General features: G+C 42.5%; 2 protein-coding genes across 3 annotated transcripts in view; both read right to left on the bottom strand.

The window, feature by feature from the left end:
- Window positions 1-2,599, bottom strand: part of LOC109876091 (progesterone receptor-like) — a 55,291-nt gene extending 52,692 nt beyond the window's left edge. The window contains exon 1 of one of the 2 annotated variants that reach the window (XM_031789686.1): window positions 1,376-2,599. In XM_031789686.1, the coding sequence (XP_031645546.1) occupies window positions 1,376-2,229 (854 nt within the window). In that variant the 5' untranslated portion in view covers window positions 2,230-2,599. The remainder of the gene's footprint in view (window positions 1-1,375) is intronic. The other variant, XM_031789687.1, reaches the window with a different exon arrangement.
- A 1,267-nt stretch (window positions 2,600-3,866) lies between these two features.
- LOC109876090 (moesin) overlaps window positions 3,867-22,276 on the bottom strand; it is a 29,585-nt gene continuing 11,175 nt past the window's right edge. The window contains exons 2-14 of the mRNA XM_031789684.1: window positions 16,037-16,120; window positions 15,540-15,635; window positions 15,302-15,424; window positions 9,538-9,689; window positions 9,062-9,145; window positions 8,355-8,501; window positions 8,131-8,227; window positions 7,648-7,811; window positions 7,432-7,562; window positions 7,126-7,286; window positions 6,311-6,403; window positions 5,939-6,151; window positions 3,867-5,143 (exon numbers count right to left, since the gene is read on the bottom strand). Coding sequence (XP_031645544.1) covers window positions 4,979-5,143; window positions 5,939-6,151; window positions 6,311-6,403; window positions 7,126-7,286; window positions 7,432-7,562; window positions 7,648-7,811; window positions 8,131-8,227; window positions 8,355-8,501; window positions 9,062-9,145; window positions 9,538-9,689; window positions 15,302-15,424; window positions 15,540-15,635; window positions 16,037-16,099 — 1,689 coding nt within the window. The 5' untranslated portion in view covers window positions 16,100-16,120 and the 3' untranslated portion in view covers window positions 3,867-4,978. The remainder of the gene's footprint in view (window positions 5,144-5,938; window positions 6,152-6,310; window positions 6,404-7,125; window positions 7,287-7,431; window positions 7,563-7,647; window positions 7,812-8,130; window positions 8,228-8,354; window positions 8,502-9,061; window positions 9,146-9,537; window positions 9,690-15,301; window positions 15,425-15,539; window positions 15,636-16,036; window positions 16,121-22,276) is intronic.

Here is a 22,276-nt window from a genome sequence, read left to right as displayed (position 1 = left end):
CAATTACTGTCAGTAAGCTGGTGTGCGACTGTGTCAAAGTTGGTTTGACCTTGGATAGCCTTTCTATAAATGAAATGGTCCTTGAATGTGAATGAATTCAACTTGATCAGTATCCGCTACTAGATCTTTGACTGACCCACCACACCACAGCCTTGGCAATAAGTGTGATATCATTATGAAAGCTGTAATATAGAACTCTTTGGGCGACCTGACCAAATTCACATAGAAATGTGAGTTATAGATCTGTCATTCTCATTGAAAGCCAGTCTAAGAAGCGGTAGATATGTTCTATGTGCGCTATTTCTATGCTTCCCGTGCTTAAGTTTCGTTTTTGTGCGTTTTACTTTCGGTTTTGTACAACAGCTTCAAACAATTGAAAATACAATATTTCTGGTTATGGAAAACATATTTCACAGCGGTTTAGATGACACAATGATTTTCTACGCTGTACTTGCTTGTTTTATCACATTAACTGAAATTAGAATTTAACTATTATAATTTTAGCAACCAGGAAATGTCTGAGCGATTTCTGCCCCAGTGCATCTTTTAGTGAGTGTTGCCTTATGTCCTACTGGGCCTTGTTGATTGAGACTAAATACATTACACCTGGTTAGTTGAAGGCCAGCGTAAAGTCAGCTGGAAGCCTATTACTCTAATACTCATGAAATAAACACTGGTTAGGAAGGTAAACAGTGGTGTCAGAGACAGATACACTGCTGGGTAATAGTCACGAGACTGGCCATACTGAAAGGGACAGTGGCTATAACCTATCACTTGCAGTCTGTCCTCTCCAGCATGGGGATATTGTCGTGAATCTCTGTGGCAGCTGGTGCAGAGAATTAGGTCATTATAACAGATTTCATAAATGCTATTATAACCTGGGTGGTTCGAGCTCTGAATGCTGATTGGCTGACAGGCATGGTATCAGACAGTATACCATGGGTATGACAAAACGTTTATTTTTTTTTACTGTTCAGGAGTTTGTGGTATATTTATTTAACTAGGCAAGTCAGTTAAGAACAAATTCTTATTTTCAATGACAGCCAAGGAACGGTGGGTTAACTACCTCGTTCAGGGGCAGAAAGACAGATTTTTACCTTGTCAGCTTGGGGATTCTATCTTGCAACTGTTCAGTTAGAAATCCAACACTCTAACCAGATATGGCCAATACACCACAGCTAAGGCCACATACCACACCCCCTCGTGCCTTTTTGCTTCATTGAATTTGACATATTATAACATCTGATATTACTGTTGTTTTGTTATGATTACATAGTTAGAGAAGCTCCATTAATTTGCCTCTGGTCCGCTTGGTCTTACGTGAAAACAAAACAAAGAAACAATTGAAATAATGTCTTATCAAGAGTATATCTACCTCAGTCTGGAGTCAGCACTCATCCATCCAGAACTCTCCTTCTTGATAGCGGAGTGATACACTTGTTGAAGACCGCTTTCATGCATCACACTTTGGTAACTTTGCTCCTGGACATGACCCTCTTGTGGCATCCCAGGGTCATAGTCCTGATAGTTAACCCCAGGGGGACAGGCTTTACGTGCTCCACAAGACATGCAATTTCCGTTGTCCAAATATTTACAGAACCAAGATCCACCCGCCACCGGACAAGGTCCCTCGTGTCCTGGTTCGGTTTTGTTAAGGCTGCTTTTGATGAGGCCATTGACGGTCGATTGATCCGTAAATTCCCTACCAAATAACTGGGTTGGGGCGTCTTTACGGAATGGAGAATTTAAAGGTAACAGTTCGTCAAACTGAGAGGGCACCGAGAGCGCAATAGCGTTATCCAAATTCACGAACATGTCCGAGTTTTTACGGAGACCTCGGGCCATTTCCAACTCGTGCATAGGCCTCGTCACCTTCCATGCGCTGTCCCTTTCGCGCTCGAGGGTCTGTAAAAAACCGACATAATTTTGTCCACAAATGTCTTGATGTACTTCGAACGATGGCCCGAGATCATTTGATTTAATTCTCGTTTTCCTCTGCATCTGGGTGGTTAACTCTGAGGTCATACTTGCGCCAGCTCCAAACTCTGGAGAAGACTCCTCGGAGACTGAAAAATGGTTTCCATGATTTGGGCCGCAGTCTGCAGAGAAGGCAGGGCCGCTCCGTCCATTATCCACTATCTCGTTTAACTGCGAACTCAAACCTAAAGACACTGACACCGCGTCACATAACTCCTTGGCTGTATCTGATATATTGGTGCAACTCTGCATTGTTGTTTTGATTTCTTCCCAGGCGCGGACAGTTCCAAAAAAAGACTTGCTCTCGAGGTCTCCGGTTTTCACTGTAGGCCTAAAGCACGAGGAGCTACTACATTTTTTCCCCCGTGGTGAGAGTAGACGCAACTACGTTAAATCTTAACGTAACCGTGTAACCAGAGACTCCTGTTATGTCGTTATGTCGGGCCACCACCTATAACCTCCCCGAGCTGAACTACGGGAGACTACAGTACATGAACAACAAATCCCTTCTTACGCCTCTGCGTTTTGCTCATTCGTTGTGACCTCGGGGAGGGAAAGGCTGGCGCGTGTCCAAGTTGTGACTCGTGTAGGGTAAAGTGCATTCTCTACCGTGTTATTACTGTCTGTTTATAACACCGTGTTCTTCATCTATCAGTTACTTATTTGACCGTTACAATTATGACTGTAATGTATATTTAACATATATTTTTTATAAAATTGTAGAGACTGAGTGTTGTTGCTGGTTCGTCATATCTCACAGTCAAAATAGACGTGTACACTCTTCCTCCAGTGCAATAACACAACAATAGTGAGTTGCCCGTGTTTTTCTGACCCACAGACACTCCTGTAATCTGTTTAGAAACAGCGATTGAGAGCTATGGCACATCCTTTGTTCTGTTTGTGTCACATGACAGCAACATGTCAGCTGTCATAAGATGACTAACAATTATATGGTATCTGTTAAGGCAGCATTATGAATTTATGTAGCCTATTTTACAACCTAACTTATTTTCCAGAAAAATGTACTTACTATGACTGAAACTGTTTGTCCCACCTAACTATGTGTGCTCTTGAGTGGCGCGAGGCGTCACTACAGATCCTGGTTCGATCCCGGGCTGTATCACAACCGGCCGTGATCGGTAGTCCCAATAGTGCAGCGCACAATTGGCCCCCTGCGTCATCCAGGTTAGGGGAAGGTTTGGGCCGTCATTGTAAAATAAGAATTTGTTCTTAACTGACTTGCCTAGTTAAATAATGGTTAAATATTAAACGATTTTAAGATTAATTCACTAACTGGGAGTCTGCTCTTGTAACTGAGCTGTTCAATGGCCTACTTCCCAAAGATAACTGTATTTTCCTTAGAGAGGGATCTTGTGTTCCAGCGTAGTAGACCTCAGATTTCATAACACTTTAAAAAACGAAAAGACAATGTTGTTTCAACGTCAAGCAGCCAGCTACAATAGGATTGTGAGTTTTGTTCAAGAACATTTTTGTTGAACAAACTCACAATCTTATTGCAGCTGGTTTCCTTACAATTCTACTTTGAATCAAAATATATATATTTTTACAGCGCTTACTGTATCCTATCAGTCATATCAGGCCTACTGAAAAACACACTCCTTACAAACAAATGTCACACACATACTGCAGACACACACACACACACACTGCAGACACAAACACATGACACACACTGCAGACAAACACATGACACACACACTGCAGACACACACACACACACACACTGCAGACACACACACACACACGTACACATTGCAGACACACACACACACACTGCAGACACAAACACACACACACACGTCAATCATAACAGCCTATAACAGATGACCAGAGTGACAATCATAACAGATTGAGACAGTAGCTATATGCACAGCACTCAATGTTGTTAATGGTATTTATTTGACTCATAGCAAAACACTTAACAAATTTGGTGCTCATTTATATCTGTGAAATGACATCCATTATAAATATTGTAAATAACCTCTAACTGTTCCTCTCACTAAACTATGCATACAGAAAAATATGGGTTTTATAGTGTATCAGCTAAGGATTATTTTGCATAGATGCATTTCAAGATTGCAAAACCCAAAAGCAACAGGAATGATGTAGTAATAATGTCATCACTCACTTTGATTGTTGAACTAGTAGCCTACAGTCTGTAGTCCACAGAATTTGACTTTAGCAAACATAAATGTAATACGTTACAGCCAGTAGATGGCAATCTTTAGTCACAGTAGACAAAACGCTACTGGGGAGAGGCAGTGGGTTCTTATAAAGTCAATAAAGCAACGTCAATGTTATAATTACACTGTGGTTTCTGCCAACACACTGACTCAACTCCAGCCACTTTAATAATGGGAATTGATGTAAAATATATCACTAGCAACTTTAAACAATGCTACCTAATATAATGTTTACATACCCTACATTATTCATCTCATATGTATACGTATATACTGTACTCTATATCATCTACTGCATCCTTATGTAATACATGTATCACTAGCTACTTTAACTATACCACTTTGTTTACATACTCATCTCATATGTATATACTGCACTCAATACCATCTACTGTATCTTTCCTATGCCGCTCTGTACCATCACTCATTCATATATCTTTATGTACATATTCTTTATCCCCTTACACTTGTGTCTATGAGGTAGTAGTTTTGGAATTGTTAGCTAGATTACTTGTTGGTTATTACTGCATTGTCAGAACTAGAAGTACAAGCATTTCGCTACACTCGCACTAACATCTGCTACCCATGTGTATGTGACAAATAAAATTTGATTTGATTTGATTTTACCTGTTGATGTTATAATTACACTGTACCTGTTGACGTTATAATTACACTGTACCTGTTGACGTTATAATTACACTGTACCTGCCTATATGACTTCCATTCAAATACATAGATTCAGTACAGACTCTTGTTCTCTCTCTCTCTCATTCTCTCACTCACTCATTCTCTCTCTCTCACATGGACTCAAACTCGTCGATGCGTTGCTTGGTGTTGCCCTGTCGTATCTGACGGAGGGTCCTGTACTTGTCCCGGCCGGCCTTAACGTTCTCCGCGTGGATCAGGTCGTTGGGAGTATTCTTACTGTCGTCTCGAGCGCTGGCCAACTCAGTACTCAGGACCTGAGGACAAACGGAGAAGAAGGACACAAATAAACTGGTGGAGCATCAACATAATGTACTAAAACATTGGACGGAATGTGTAGGACATGTGTAACGCATGTGGTCTCAGAACTATATCTCTCAGCTCAGAGCGGGAGGACATTTTTACATTTAGTCAGGATGGAACCCAACCAGGTATAAACGGTTATTGTTAGGTTAAGGTCATAGGTTAAATGTTAAGGTAGGGTCTGACCTTTGTATAGCCATTCATTCTTCTGGGCCTCTGTTATGGTCATGAATTAGGGTCATGGGTTAGGGTTAAAGTTCATGGCTTATGGGTTAAAGAGGAACTCCACTCAAAAACTATCTTGTGGTATTTGTTTAATTAGTCCACTGATGATACTGTTCCAAAATGATTAGCATGTCAGCAGCCAAGTTTTCAAGATATTGGACTTTCAGGAAGAGGTGTTCACGTCATCACGATGATGTGTCCCAGTATCACTTTGCTTCTTGAAAACTTGACTGTTGGCCAGTGACACTTTGCTTCTTGAAAACTTGACTGTTGGTGAGTGACACTTTGCTTCTTGAAAACTTGACTGCTGGCCAGTGACACTTTGCTTCTTGAGAATTTGACTGCTGGCCAGTGACACTTTGCTTCTTGAGAATTTGACTGCTGGCCAGTGACACTTTGCTTCTTGAGAATTTGATTGCTGGCCAGTGACACTTTGCTTCTTGAAAACTTGACTGCTGACAATGCAAAACATTTTGTGGTACTAATGGGAAAAAGTTCCTCGAGTTCCCCTAGGTGTTTCTGACCTTGAGGTGTTTCTGTAGCCGTTTGTTCTTCTGAGCCTCCGTCATGCGTTCCTCCTCGCTGCGGTCTCTGACCATGCCTGGTGACGTCAGCTCGGCGCTGGCCTCGGCGCTGCTCTCGTCGGTCTCGTCGTGGTCCCCCTGCACACAGTCCTGGATGTCTTTAGTCTTCAGAACTTCTTTGGCCCGCTCCAAATCAACCTCCACCATGACCGTCTGACGACAAACACACACATGACCGCTCACAGTGGATAGTGCTATCACACACACACACACACACACACACACACACACACACGCTTGCTCACATTGAAGCACTGTGGTTAGATAGAGGGTTGCGCCAACACACACACACATTCATTTATTCTCTCTCACCCTTTTCTGCCATCTCTTTGTATCGTTGTCCTTCTCCTTCTTTACGTCCTCCAGAAGGGAGATCTTAGAGGTCAGCTCAGCCAGCTCAGTGGCCTGGAAAGAGAACCTTAGAATAATACAGGAGCCTCCTAATGTCTATGTGGTTGTCTATCTGAATGTCTGTGCACGTGTCTGTGTGTGGCTATCTGACTGTCTTTGCATGTATCTGTGTGTGTGGCTATCTGACTGTCTGTGCATGTATCTGTGTGTGGTGGCTGTCTGTGCATGTATCTGTGTGTGGTGGCTGTCTGTGCATGTATCTGTGTGTGGTGGCTGTCTGTGCATGTATCTGTGTGTGGTGGCTGTCTGTGTGTGGTGGCTGTCTGTCTGTGTGTGGTGTCTGTCTGTCTGTCTGTGCATGTATCTGTGTGTGGTGTCTGTCTGTCTGTCTGTCTGTCTGTCTGTGCATGTGTCTGTCTGTGCATGTGTCTGTCTGTCTGTCTGTCTGTCTGTCTGTCTGTCTGTCTGTCTGTCTGTCTGTCTGTCTGTCTGTCTGTCTGTCTGTCTGTCTGTCTGTCTGTCTGTCTGTGCATGTATCTGTGTGTGGTGGCTGTCTGTCTGTGTGTGGTGGCTGTCTGTGTGTGGTGTCTGTCTGTCTGTGTGTGGTGGCTGTCTGTCTGTCTGTCTGTGGTGGCTGTCTGTCTGTCTGTGTGTGGTGGCTTTCTGTCTGTATATGGTGTCTGTCTGTCTGTGTGTGGTGTCTGTCTGTCTGTGTGTGGTGTCTGTCTGTCTGTGCTTGTGTGGCTGTCTGTGCATGTATCTCTGTGTGTGTGTACCAGGTTCTGCTGGTTCTTCATCTGGCTCTCTGACTGCTGTAGGAGGGATGCCTTGGCCTCTTCCGCTGCTCTGCGCTCTTTCTCCAGACGCTCTGCCTCCTCCTGGGCAAACGTCCTCTCCTTCTCCAGCTCCAGGGCCCTGCGAGTCTGCTCCTCCAGCTCTATATATATATATATATATATATATATATATATATATATATATATATATATATATATATATATATATATATATATATATATATATATATATACACACACACACACACACACACACACACTGTCAGAAGACAGAAAGTGTCTGACCTTCCTGAGCTTTCTTGGTCTCTTCCTCAATCTGTTTCAGTCTGCCCATCAGCTCCATGGTTTCTCTGGCGATCTTCTCTGTCTCCTTCTCCGCATTCTCTCTCTTCTTCTTCTCGCTCTCAAGCAGAGCTCTGAAATGAGGGATATGAGGGATGAGTAAACACCTGCTAACAACATTATCTCTCTCTCTCTCTTTCCCCATCTCTCTGTCCTCACTTATCCATCTGTCTCTTAGTCTTCTCCTCTCTGGCCTGGGCCTTCATCTGCTGGACCTCGATGGTGTCTGGCTTCCTCCTCCTCATGTACAGGTCATGGTTCCCCATGCACAACGCCAGGATACGTTTGTTGATCCGCAGACGAGGGGCGTAGAACACAAAATCCTGAAAGAGACCCAGTCACCACAAATGTAGTTATCGGTGCCTCGTGTGGTTACCGGTGCCTCGTGTGGTTACCGGTGCCTCGTGTGGTTACCGGTGCCTCGTGTGGTTACCGGTGCCTCGTGTGGTTACCGGTGCCTCGTGTGGTTATCAGTGCCTCGTGTGGTTATCTGTGCCTCGTGTGGTTATCAGTGCCTCGTGTGGTTATCAGTGCCTCTTGAAAAAATTACGTGACCTTTATTCTGTACTTAACAAACAGATACTATCAGAGGTTTGAATTATAACCAAATATACAGCAGACAAAGAAACAGAGGTGACGTACCGGGGCTTTCTTGTCCATGGGCTTTATAACAAACTTCTTGTCGTTGAAGGAAATGTTTCTGATCTCACTCCATGGGAAGCCAATCTTAGGGGTCATCCTGTAAAGAAAACACTGTAGAATAGTTCACTCCAAAAGCAAAGTTTATCCAATGTTTTCAGACTTCAAAAGTAGTCTAATATCATGATGAACATATGGGGAATTCAGATGTAGTTAAAGGTTCCTACCTGTCAGTGTTCTGGTATATATTGAGGCCCAGAGCGTCTACCCCCAGCCACAGCTCTGAACCCTTCTTGTTCTTGATGCTGAAGTAGTTGACTCCATACATCTCTAGATCCTGAGCTATCTTCAGATACTCCACCATGGCATCCTCCCTGGGGACAGACAGACAGACACAAACACATGTACAGGACCAGATACAGACACCGATACAGACACACACAGACAATCAGTGCAATAGAAGTAAGCCAGTGGTAACTTGGATTGGACTGTGAGTAGAGAGGACTGTGAGTAGAGAGGACTGTGAGTGAGGACTGAGAGGACTGTGAGTGAGGACTGAGAGGACTGTGAGTGAGGACTGAGAGGACTGTGAGTTAGAGAGGACTGTGAGTGAGGACTGAGAGGACTGTGAGTAGAGAGGACTGTGAGTGAGGACTGAGAGGACTGTGAGTAGAGAGGACTGTGAGTGAGGACTGAGAGGACTGTGAGTGAGGAATGAGAGGACAGTGAGTGAGGACTGAGAGGACTGAGTAGAGAAGACTGTGAGTGAGGACTGAGAGGACTGTGAGTAGAGAGGACTGTGAGTTAGAGAGGACTGTGAGTGAGGACTGAGAGGACTGTGAGTAGAGAGGACTGTGAGTGAGGACTGAGAGGACTGTGAGTGAGGACTGAGAGGACTGTGAGTGAGGACTGAGAGGACTGTGAGTAGTCTTACCTCAGCACTCCCTTGTGCTCCTCATGCCACACCTTTATTCTATTCTCCCACTGCTCCTTGTTCAGCTTGTGCTGCTCCAGAACTCTGAGGGTAGAGGACACGAGAAGGGTTCAATTAAAGGGGTAGAGAGAGGACGGTAGACTAGCGGTTAAAATGTTGGGCCAGTAACCAAAAAAAAGGTTGTTGTTTCAAATCCCCTAGCCGACTAGGTGAAAAAATTTATGAAAGACACTTAACCCTAATTGCTCCTGTAAGTCTCTCTGGATAAGAGTGTCTGCTAAATGAAATGGAATTGACCCCAACACTAACCTAAGTATAGGAGACAACAATCAGAGGAACGTTCAGGGAGACTTGGAATAGATCTCTCTTCAAAATGATCATAGAAGATCAACAAATTCAGTGGACCATTTCACCAGTTTAGCTTCTGTTTGTGGGCTGAGGTATGTCACACAGGGGGACGTGGAGAGACGACACACCTCTGGGGAAGCAGCTTGTCCCTGCTGAGGTAACCCGGGAAGTGGTAGTCCTTCTTGTAGTCTCCATGTTTGGTCTGAACAGAGTAGGAGGCCAACAGCACAGCCGTCTCCGGAGGACAGTAGATATCATCATTCAGGATGCCTTCCTTCACCTGCAGTGACAAACAGTGTGTGACCAGCTCGTATGTGTGTCTGACCTGTGTACATCCTTAGAGTGGGGTAAATGGAGCCACCCTTGTTTGTAGAAAACCATACATAAAATGAATCATGTGACCAAATATTTAGGAAGAGGTCATCATTTCTTGGAGTTTGTGAAGGAAGAAACCACATGGAAAAAGTGGGAAGCAAGTTAGGTCCAGCATTTTTTTGTTGTTGCACAAAGTCAAATGTGAGTATTTTGTTGTAGGTTTCATGATGCTTGTATCTAAACCAAAATATATTGTTTTAAGATGTTCTATAGATCAGTTGGGGTCTCTATAAGCTACAATATGAGGTCCTAAACCTGGCATGAAAGTGCATCCTTGTAGCTGTATGGGTTAATATAGTCAAAATGTTTGCCTTAGAGTAAGTTGAGCCAATGGCCACCGTACGCGATACAAACGATGATCACATTTAGTCCATTTTATGTATAATGTGCATAGTATTTTTGCAATGTATCATACAAATGATCTCAAGATAGTACTTTTTTTTATTGTTAAAGAGCAAACATCCTCATGCTCCGTGTATACAGACGTAAAACAAGCAGGGTTCTAGCCCCCCGTGAGGTTCTTCAGAGAGCAGCCAAGGAAGTGAGAGAAGAAGTCCATTAGAGCAGCAGAAAGGGAGGAGAACAGACTGAATGACATCGAAGAGGTACTATGGTGGAGAAATTACAAGATTATGTTGCATCGAGTTTCATGCAATAGAATAGGCTTCTAGTAGTACATCTGTGTCTGTGTGACCTGAGAGGAGCCTCTGAGGCTTATTCGCTGACAATTGATTTCATGGGTTGGTGATAGAACCGACAGCATGCATTTCCTAGAATGAGTTGGTGTTTGTTCTGTAAGGTACCGAGACGGCTCGAGTATGAGAGGATAGTGATGAGGAACCTTGTCTCAGGGGCCAAACTCTGGTTTCTATACAATAAGAACAGTCTTCAAAGCAAATGCTATCTGGCTGGGGGAAACTCTTTTCTCATATATCAAGTCTCACCTTTTGACCCATTCCACACATCTGTTGTTTGTCATGTAGAATAAGAAGGTGTATCTTTGCTATAAGAGATATTTGTATTCGTTCTCTGTCAGAGCTACTCAAAAGTGTTGGGTCGACCAGCCTCACTCGCTGTTTTATTAGTATCTTTTGAGTAAAGTAAAATACTGATTGGTGATTGACCTTGTCTCTCCTCATTATTGATTAGAATTCCATGACAGTACATTGCCAAAAAAGATAACGAACATGTACCTGGGCCTCTGGGCCTCAATATGAATGTAGGCATACATTTAAGATATACCATACACCAAACCCCAATTCCATGAATTCAACTTTGACCTACCAGCAACCACACCATCACCGACTTACCCCCAAGGCGGCTCAACTTCCCCTGTCCCTATGCTCAACATACCCCATAAGTTGTGCCAAGAGATCAGCTCGAATGTTTACATGAATTCTGATTATTTACAACAGAGATGGTTGCCCCCCCCTCCCACCAAAATTCTGAACTCATCATGAGGGGCTGCAGTGGCTCGAAGGTCTGCATAACCTCCCTGGCAGTGAGAGCCGGGCCTGGCCTTTTGAGGGACCCAAATGACATTTTGTTGATTTAAATGTTCCTAAGTGAAATGTTGTGTACACCCTTCTTGACAGCGGAGAGGAAATGGGACATTTTAGTAGAGAAATGCTATAATTCTACACATCTTGCCATGCGTCAAAGAAGATTTATAACTAATTCCATGCCATTCTACTGATTTTGTCATGGGGTGTAGAGAATTTTCTTCACATTTTGTCATAGTGTGGGTAGAAATGTTTGCAGTTTTTAATATGATATCTGAGTGAGAGTGACCTAGTATTGACTCAGTTTTTAATATATCTGAGTGAGAGTGACCTAGTATTGACTCAGTTTTTAATATGATATCTGAGTGAGAGTGACCTAGTATTGACTCAGTTTTTAATATGATATCTGAGTGAGAGTGACCTACTATTGACTCAGTTTTTAATATGATATCTGAGTGAGAGTAACCTAGTATTGACTCAGTTTTTAATATGATATCTGAGTGAGAGAGACCTAGTATTGACTCAGTTTTTAATATGATATCTGAGTGAGAGTGACCTAGTATTGACTCAGTTTTTAATATGATATCTGAGTGAGAGTGACCTAGTATTGACTCAGTTTTTAATATGATATCTGAGTGAGAGTGACCTAGTATTGACTCAGTTTTTAATATGATATCTGAGTGAGAGTGACCTAGTATTGACTCAGTTTTTAATATGATATCTGAGTGAGAGTGACCTAGTATTGACTCAGTTTTTAATATGATATCTGAGTGAGAGTGACCTACTATTGACTCAGTTTTTAATATGATATCTGAGTGAGAGTGACCTACTATTGACTCAGTTTTTAATATGATATCTGAGTGAGAGTGACCTAGTATTGACTCAGTTTTTAATATGATATCTGAGTGAGAGTGACCTAGTATTGACTCAGTTTTTAATATGATATCTGAGTGAGAGTGACCTAGTATTGACTCAGTTTTTAATATGATATCTGAGTGAGAGTGACCTAGTATTGACTCAGTTTTTAATATGATATCTGAGTGACCTAGTATTGACTCAGTTTTTAATATGATATCTGAGTGAGAGTGACCTAGTATTGACTCAGTTTTTAATATGATATCGGAGTGAGAGTGACCTAGTATTGACTCAGTTTTTAATATGATATCGGAGTGAGAGTGACCTAGTATTGACTCAGTTTTTAATATGATATCGGAGTGAGAGTGACCTAGTATTGAATCAGTTTTTAATATGATATCTGAGTGAGAGTGACCTAGTATTGACTCAGTTTTTAATATGATATCTGAGTGAGAGTGACCTACTATTGACTCAGTTTTTAATATGATATCTGAGTGAGAGTGACCTAGTATTGACTCAGTTTTTAATATGATATCTGAGTGAGAGTGACCTAGTATTGACTCAGTTTTTAATATGATATCTGAGTGAGAGTGACCTACTATTGACTCAGTTTTTAATATGATATCTGAGTAAGAGTAACCTAGTATTGACTCAGTTTTTAATATGATATCTGAGTGAGAGTGACCTAGTATTGACTCAGTTTTTAATATGATATCTGAGTGAGAGTGACCTAGTATTGACTCAGTTTTTAATATGATATCTGAGTGAGAGTGACCTAGTATTGACTCAGTTTTTAATATGATATCTGAGTGAGACTGACCTCCTATTGACTCAGTTTTTAATATGATATCTGAGTGAGAGTGACCTAGTATTGACTCAGTTTTTAATATGATATCTGAGTGAGAGTGACCTAGTATTGACTCAGTTTTTAATATGATATCTGAGTGAGAGTGACCTAGTATTGACTCAGTTTTTAATATGATATCTGAGTGAGAGTGACCTAGTATTGACTCAGTTTTTAATATGATATCTGAGTGAGAGTGACCTAGTATTGACTCAGTTTTTAATATGATATCTGAGTGAGAGTGACCTACTATTGACTCAGTTTTTAATATGATATCTGAGTGAGAGTAACCTAGTATTGACTCAGTTTTTAATATGATATCTGAGTGAGAGTGACCTAGTATTGACTCAGTTTTTAATATGATATCTGAGTGAGAGTGACCTAGTATTGACTCAGTTTTTAATATGATATCTGAGTGAGAGTAACCTAGTATTGACTCAGTTTTTAATATGATATCTGAGTGAGAGTGACCTAGTATTGACTCAGTTTTTAATATGATATCTGAGTGAGAGTGACCTAGTATTGACTCAGTTTTTAATATGATATCTGAGTGAGAGTGACCTAGTATTGACTCAGTTTTTAATATGATATCTGAGTGAGAGTGACCTAGTATTGACTCAGTTTTTAATATGATATCTGAGTGAGAGTGACCTAGTATTGACTCAGTTTTTAATATGATATCTGAGTGAGAGTGACCTAGTATTGACTCAGTTTTTAATATGATATCTGAGTGAGAGTGACCTAGTATTGATTCAGTTTTTAATATGATATCTGAGTGAGAGTGACCTAGTATTGACTCAGTTTTTAATATGATATCTGAGTGAGAGTGAACTAGTGTTGACTCAGTTTTTAATATGATATCTGAGTGAGAGTGACCTAGTATTGACTCAGTTTTTAATATGATATCTGAGTGAGAGTGACCTAGTATTGACTCAGTTTTTAATATGATATCTGAGTGAGAGTGACCTAGTATTGACTCAGTTTTTAATATGATATCGGAGTGAGAGTGACCTAGTATTGACTCAGTTTTTAATATGATATCTGAGTGAGAGTGACCTAGTATTGACTCAGTTTTTAATATGATATCTGAGTGAGAGTGACCTAGTATTGACTCAGTTTTTAATATGATATCTGAGTGAGAGTGACCTAGTATTGACTCAGTTTTTAATATGATATCTGAGTGAGAGTGACCTAGTATTGACTCAGTTTTTAATATGATATCTGAGTGAGAGTGACCTAGTATTGACTCAGTTTTTAATATGATATCTGAGTGAGAGTGACCTACTATTGACTCAGTTTTTAATATGATATCTGAGTGAGAGTGACCTAGTATTGACTCAGTTTTTAATATGATATCTGAGTGAGAGTGACCTAGTATTGACTCAGTTTTTAATATGATATCTGAGTGAGAGTGACCTAGTATTGACTCAGTTTTTAATATGATATCTGAGTGAGAGTAACCTAGTATTGACTCAGTTTTTAATATGATATCTGAGTGAGAGTGACCTAGTATTGACTCAGTTTTTAATATGATATCTGAGTGAGAGTGACCTAGTATTGACTCAGTTTTTAATATGATATCTGAGTGAGAGTGACCTAGTATTGACTCAGTTTTTAATATGATATCTGAGTGAGAGTGACCTAGTATTGACTCAGTTTTTAATATGATATCTGAGTGAGAGTGACCTAGTATTGACTCAGTTTTTAATATGATATCTGAGTGAGAGTGACCTAGTATTGACTCAGTTTTTAATATGATATCTGAGTGAGAGTGACCTAGTATTGATTCAGTTTTTAATATGATATCTGAGTGAGAGTGACCTAGTATTGACTCAGTTTTTAATATGATATCTGAGTGAGAGTGAACTAGTGTTGACTCAGTTTTTAATATGATATCTGAGTGAGAGTGACCTAGTATTGACTCAGTTTTTAATATGATATCTGAGTGAGAGTGACCTAGTATTGACTCAGTTTTTAATATGATATCTGAGTGAGAGTGACCTAGTATTGACTCAGTTTTTAATATGATATCGGAGTGAGAGTGACCTAGTATTGACTCAGTTTTTAATATGATATCTGAGTGAGAGTGACCTAGTGTTGACTCAGTGCTCTTTATAAGAGCCTATTTTGTATTTTCTATTCCTTTACCTTTGATATTGAACATTGCATTGTTGAGGAAGAGCTTGTAAGTAAACCTTTTATCTGTACTGTTCACGCCTGTTGTTTCCTGTGAACGTGACACATAAACCTTGATTTGATGTACAGTATGTGTGTGTGTCTGGCCAGCTCATGTGTGTGTGCGCTTGTGTGTATGACCTGCAGGAAGAAAAGTCGTTGCGTGGCCTCTTGGATCAGTTCCTCAGCTACGTCTTCAGGGTAGAACTTGGCCCTGAACTTTATCAACAGAGGGTTCTCCCTGCGTACATCCTGAGCTGTCACCTGGGAACATTGCAACAACATGAGTGAGTAAATAAGTGAATGAATGAACGTGGAAGTGTGTGAGACAGTTCTGTATGTTGTTACTGTCTGAGCAGAGTAGTTAGGATGTACTCACCCTCTTGTTGAGTTTGAGCCAGGTAGAGAAGCCTTTGCTGTCCTGGTACTGTAGGCCAAAGAACCAGGTCTCTCTCAGCCCGATGGTTTTCACTATCTACACAACAATGAAAAAAAAGATTGTCCGTTGTGCAGGAAACAGAGATTTTTCTGTCTATCTGTCCGTCCGCTTGTCTGTCTGTCTGCCCGCCAGTCTGTCTGTCTGTCTGCCCGCCAGTCTGTCTGTCTGCCCGCCAGTTTGTCTGTCTGTCTGCCCGCCAGTCTGTCTGCCTGTCTGTCTATATGCCCACCAGTCTGTCTGTCTGTCTGCCCGCCAGTCTGTCTGTCCGCCAGTCTGTCTGTCCGCCAGTCGGTCTGTCCGCCAGTCGGTCTGTCCGCCAGTCTGTCTGTCCGCCAGTCTGTCTGTCCGCCAGTCTGTCTGTCCGCCAGTCAGTCTTTCCGCCCGTCTGACTGTCTGTCTGCCAGTCGGTCTGTCCGCCAGTCTGTCTGTCCATGTACCTGGTTGAAGAGTTGTTTGCCAGTGGTGCTGGGCAGGATGGCGAACTCCAGCTCAGCGTCCATGGTGGTGACGCGAACATTGATCTACCAGAGGGCATTCACATAGACACAAACTGGAGTATGAATGGGAGGAGAGAGAACTTAATAGCCTATTAAAAGACATAGCTAGAGTAATGGTTGGTATAATGGGTAGTATGGCTTATAATAGGGGACAGGCATGCAATGTACTAAGGGGCTAAGCGAATTGTATGTCTCTTACTATTATTGTAAAATGGTGTGCTAGGTTTTTTGTGAGGTAAAAGGCCCCAAAAATATAATATAATTATGTTTCTTACATTTTTCTGTTCAACCTGCAGGATCATCCAATCACAAGAGGTCGTAGGGGACTACAATCAAAACATGAAGCCCACAAGGTATTTTTAAACGTGAAATATTGTTTAGGGAGAATTCTCAGAACAAAATAGAGTTGAGAGTATTCTCAGAACAGGGGAAGGTTTATTCTAGGATCCCATGATCCACACAGAACTGTAGTGTAGGTTTCTGTTGTTGCGGTCATTGTTTTAATGTCAATCATGTTAGTGAAAGTTTCCACATTGTGTGAACAATAAAGTTTTTCCTAATAAATTCTAATCTACCCCAGGTAGCCACCGCTAGGGTTTCTGAAGTGGTTTTTATTAACACTGATTATGAAGCAAACTGGAATAAAGTTACGAAACAGCAGAGATCAGAGCGGGCCAACTAGGGAGGCCCATAAGTAGTCCAATTCTCATATGTTTAATGTTGATCATATCGGTCTACTCTGGCCAGAATACTTCAACCACAAAGAATATGGAATGTTTCTACAAGTAAAATGTTTATATTACTCAAACGAGCTAAGATATAAAAGATTGAGTTTCAAAATTGAGTGAACTCACTGTACTACAAGTATCACACAGAACGATGTACTGTTGTGTTGAAGCTCAAACTTCTAAAAACCATTTGTGTCTGATTTGAGTGGTTAACAAATGAACACTTCACTTTTAACAAACACGGTATAACTCAGGGTAGTAACATGGTAAGCCTTTAAAATGGCTGAAAATCACAACTCACAAAATCACAAATCCAACAAAAACAGCCAAGAAACTAAGCACTGTGTCCAGAACAGATCCTAGAATAAACTTTTCTAGACCATTATTCTGTGTCACAGAGAAACAGAGACATGTCAAATGCTAAATATACACAATCTCACACTAATCTTACACAGACAGCCACATCTTAGCTTCAATCCAGATGTTGTAGGATAAAGAGAATAAATGGATACTCACAGAAGACATTTGTAGATCTTTAATATACTATGTTATTAAGTTCCTGAGAGGTCCTTCTTTAGGCATTAGCTTCCTCTACACAGAGTCATATGAAAGTGCTTGCAATATTCACTGGGATTATGGTGAATTCAAAAAATCCATTGTTGTGTTCTCAGGAATAATCCAATGGCAGCCCAGGAATCTAATTTAAGGTGGATTAGGGCGGTGTACTAACACTTGACCCTCACAGGCCCACCGCAAAATAGCACCCAAGACACTGATTTTACATCCACCTTTAGAATACAATCATTTCGAATGAGATATACGATAAGACAATGTTGATAATATACTGTAGTACTGCCTTAACATTAGACCACATTGCCACTAGCCAAGGTAAAAGTACTTACTAAACCCAACACTCAAGGCATTTTTTCCTAGTTCTATGTACAGTTGAAGTCGTAAGATTACATACACTTAGGTTGGAGTAATTAAAACTCGTTTTTCAACCACTCCACAAATTTCTTGTTAACAAACTATAGTTTTGGCAAGTCGGTTAGTCCTTGTTCGGGCGCCGCTTTGTTTTGTCTAGTTCCCTACACACCTGGTTTTCATTCACTAATCAATCTACATTTAATTAGCCCTCTGTTTCCCATCATGTCTTTGTGTGTAATTGTTTATTGTTATGTGGTTTGTCATGCGCACTACTTTTGTTATTTCCGTGGTTTTAGCACTTTAATTGTGCTGTCAATTTGGAACCGAATTAAAGTGCGCCTGTTTGCTACACTCTGCTCTCCTGCACCTGACTTCGCCTCCGCTACACACTCTTAACAGAATTACACACCGAACCATAGAGTCAGCAGGAGCAGGTACCCTGTTTAGAGGAGTCGAGGAGCGCGTCCAGGAACATTCATCAATGTTAAATCAACTTGGTGCCATGATGGATCGCGCTGTTCAAACCATGGACCGCTGGGAGAGACAGGGAGTCTCTCCAGTGCCTCGACCAGCACAACCTCTACCAGTCCCAGGCCGGAGCCAGTCCCAGTGGGATGCGTCTCTCCCTTCCCAGGGAGTATGATGGAACAGCAGCACAGTGCCAGGGATTCTTGTTACAACTGGACCTCTACCTGGCCACTGTGCACCCAGCTCCCTCGGAAAGGGAGAGAGTGGCTGCCCTCGTCTCCTGCCTCACTGGAAGAGCGCTGGAGTGGGAAAACTCTGTGTGGTGTGAAGGACCACTTCGAGGAGTTCACCCGTCGCTTCCGGGCCGTCTTCAACCATTCACCTGAGGGTAGAGCGGCGAGGGAGAGGCTCTTCCATTTGAGGCAGGGGACGAGGAGCACCCAGGAATTCGCCCTGGAATTCCGGACCTTGACCCCCGGAGCAGGCCGGAACGACCACTATCGATGCAGCCTACGAGAGGACGTCTGACGTGAGCTGGCCTGCAGGGATGCCACCATCTCCTTTGACCAACTGGTGGATTTGTCCATCCGGTTGGATAACTCGCTGGTCACCCGCGGACGTCCAGAGGGGGCTCTGTCGGTTCCATCTTCCAGCACCTCCGCTCCGGTGCCCATGGAGTTAGGAAGGGCTGCTCATAGGGAGACTGGAGGAGGAACCATCACGTGTGCCATCTGTGGCCTCAGAGGACACACTGCTGGTCGGTGCCGTGTTGGTTCCTCTGGGAGTCGAGGCAACAGGCAGGGCACTCTGGCGTCACCCCAGGTGAGTTCGCACCACACTCATCCAGAGTCCTCTGTTGATCACCTGTTTGTGCCTGTTTGTTTCCCTGAGTTTTCTCCACATTGCCAGCATAAGGCGCTTGTCGATTCAGGCGCAGCTGGGAATTTTATCGACAGAGCATTAGCCATTAGGTTAGGAATCCCCATTTTTCCTGTAGTTAGACCCTTCCCAGTACACACTCTGGATAGTCGACCATTAGGGTCCGGGCTAATCAGGGAGGCCACCATCTCCTTGGCCACGGTTATGCAGGGGGATCATGAGGAGAGAATCAGCCTCTTCCTCATTGACTCTCCTGCGTTTCCTGTGGTACTAGGCCTTCCCTGGTTGGCTCTGCATAACCCCACTATTTCCTGGCAACAGAGGTCTCTCATTGGGTGGTCGCGAGAGTGCTCAGGGAGGTGTGTAGGGGTTGTCGTTGGTGCTACCACGGTGGAAAGTCCAGACCGGGTCTCCACCGTGCACATCCCCCCAGCATATGACGATTTGGCTCTCGCCTTCTGTAAAAAGAAGGCGACTCAATTACCACCTCATCGATTGGGGAATTGTGCAATAAATCTCCTGGCAGACGCTGCGCTTCCCAGGAGTCATGTGTATCCCCTGTCGCAAGCGGAGACAGTGGCTATGAATACATATGTCTCTGAATCCCTGCGTCAGGGGTACATTCGGCCCTCTATTTCACCCGCCTCCTCAAGTTTATTTTTTGTGAAGAAGAAGTATGGAGGATTATACCCGTGTATTGAGGTATAGAGGTCTAAATCAAATCACGGTGAGGTACAGTTACCCCCTACCTCTTATTGTCATGGCGATTGAGTCAATGCATGGGGTGCGCTTCTTCACAAAACTGAATCTGAGGAGTGCGTATAACCTGGTGCGTATCCGGGAGTGAGACGGGTGGAAGACAGGGCATTATGAGTACCTCATCATGCCATATGGGTTGATGAAAGCTCCATCAGTTTTCCAATCCTTTGTAGACAAGATTTTCAGGGACCTGCACGGGCAGGGTGTAGTGGTTTGCAGCCGTGCTTAATTGGCCGACTCCCACCACGGTAAAGGAGGTGCAGCGCCTTTTAGGGTTTGCCAATTACTACCGGAGAGATTTATCCAGGGTTTTGGCCAGGTTGCTGCTCCCATTACCTCCCTGCTGAAGGGGGGTCCTGTACTGTTGCAGTGGTCGGCTGAGGCGGACAGGGCTTTTGGGTAGCTAAGAGCTCTGTTTACTTTGGCTCCCGTGCTGGACCATCCGGATACCTCTTTGGCATTCATAGTGGAGGTGGACGTGTCAGAGGCTGAGATTGGAGCCATGCTCTCACAGCGCTCAGGTACGCCACCGAAACTCCGCCCCTGTGCTTTCTTTTCGAAGAAGCAGGAGATATGGAGTGCAGATCCGGGGAAGCTCAGATGAGTGGTAGGAAACTAGATGTGGAGGCTGAGGTTGAAGTGAGCTGGGTTGGAACAGGGTAAACAGGTATGGAGAGGAATCCAAGGAATCTGTTTCAGGCAGGGAAACAGACACAGCAGGGTAACAGGAATCTTGAATAATCACAAATAGCTAGAATCATAAACTGACTGAGCAGAGATCTGGCAGAGTGGAAGTGGCAGGACTGAGTATTCGTAGAGGTCTTGATTATGGAACGGGTTGCAGCTGGTGAGGATCCGCTCTGACTCCAGCACACCTGTCTCCAACCACACAATTACAAACAAACAGAAAGGGAGGGGGATAGAGAGAGTGTACTGGAGGAGTGGCTGCAGGTCAAGGAGACACCGGATGTCCACTAGGGTGTGTGGCAGAAGCAGATGTGACACTTCTGACCCACTGGAAATGTGATGAAAGAAATAAAAGCTGAAATAAATCATTCTCTCTACTATTATTCTGACATTTCACATTCTTAAAATAAAGTGGTGATCCTGACTTAGAACAGGGAATTTTTACTAGGATTAAATGTCATGAATTGTGAAAAACTGAGTTTAAATGTATTTGGCTAAAGTGTACGTAACCTTCTGACTTCAACTATATGTCTCTCATTATTTTTTTAACTCTACGGGATCGGTTGAACTAACTAGAGTGAATGTGATTTGCATGACGCTGTATGTAACAAGAACATTTCCCCAGGACATAGGGGCAGAAAGCTTAAATTCTTGTTAATCTAACTGCACTGTCCAATTTACAGTAGCTATTAGTGAAAAAATGACATGCTATTGTTTGAGGAGAGTGCACAACAACAACAAAAACTTTTATCACAGTAACTGGTTTGATACATTCCCATCTGAAGGTAAAATAAGGTACTTCAGTAATCTTGCTCTGATTTGTCATCCTGAGGGTCGCAGAGATAAAAAAATGTAGCATAGTTTGTCTGATAAAATCCATTTTCATATTCAAATGTAGGAACTGGGTTCTACAGTTTGAACCCCTGCTGTGTCTGCCCCATCTAGATGTGTGAAGGTTAGTGTCTTTTCCATATGGAAGCTAATTATCCATCATTTATGACATCCCTGGGAGTGTGTCAACTGTAAAAATGTATGTTCTCTATAGTTACGTACTTGAAAATGTATCAATTTACCAATTCGGCACATTTGGGCAGACTTGATACAACATTTCGAACAGTAATGCTGTGGTTCATTGGATGGTTCATCGGATCAGTCTAAAACTTTGCACATACACTGCTGCCATCTAGTGAACAAAATCTAAATTGCGCCTAGACTCCTAAATTATATTGTCAGAGTCGTGTGTATAGGTGGCAGGGAAGTCAGGCTCAGGAGAGTCAAACGGAGTGTAAAATTGAGTCTTTTAATGAATGTCCACGTAACATGCTCCATAACACTAATACGAATAGAATATAAACAAACATGGGTACGAGGACCCGTCGCTCACCTATACAATAAACACAACACTGACAATATACAATCTCTGACAAAGACATGAGGGGAAACAGAGGGTTAAATACACAACAGGTAATAAATGGGATTGAAAACAGGTGTGTGGGAAGACAAGACAAAACCAATGGAAAATGAAAAATGGATCAATGATGGCTAGAAGACCGGTGACGTCGACCGCCGACCACCGCCCGAGAGGCAACGACTTCGGCAGAAGTCGTGACATATATAATGACCTTTCTCTTGCATTTCAAAGATGGAGATAATTTTTGGGGGAAAACAAATGTTTTTGTCATTGCATTATCTTTTACCATATTTTACGAGAACTAATTTCACATTTCCACAA

Source organism: Oncorhynchus kisutch, linkage group LG15 (genome assembly GCF_002021735.2).
Source record: "Oncorhynchus kisutch isolate 150728-3 linkage group LG15, Okis_V2, whole genome shotgun sequence".
NCBI classification, from domain to species: Eukaryota; Metazoa; Chordata; class Actinopteri; order Salmoniformes; family Salmonidae; genus Oncorhynchus; species Oncorhynchus kisutch.
This window is presented reverse-complemented; position numbering and strand designations above follow the sequence as displayed.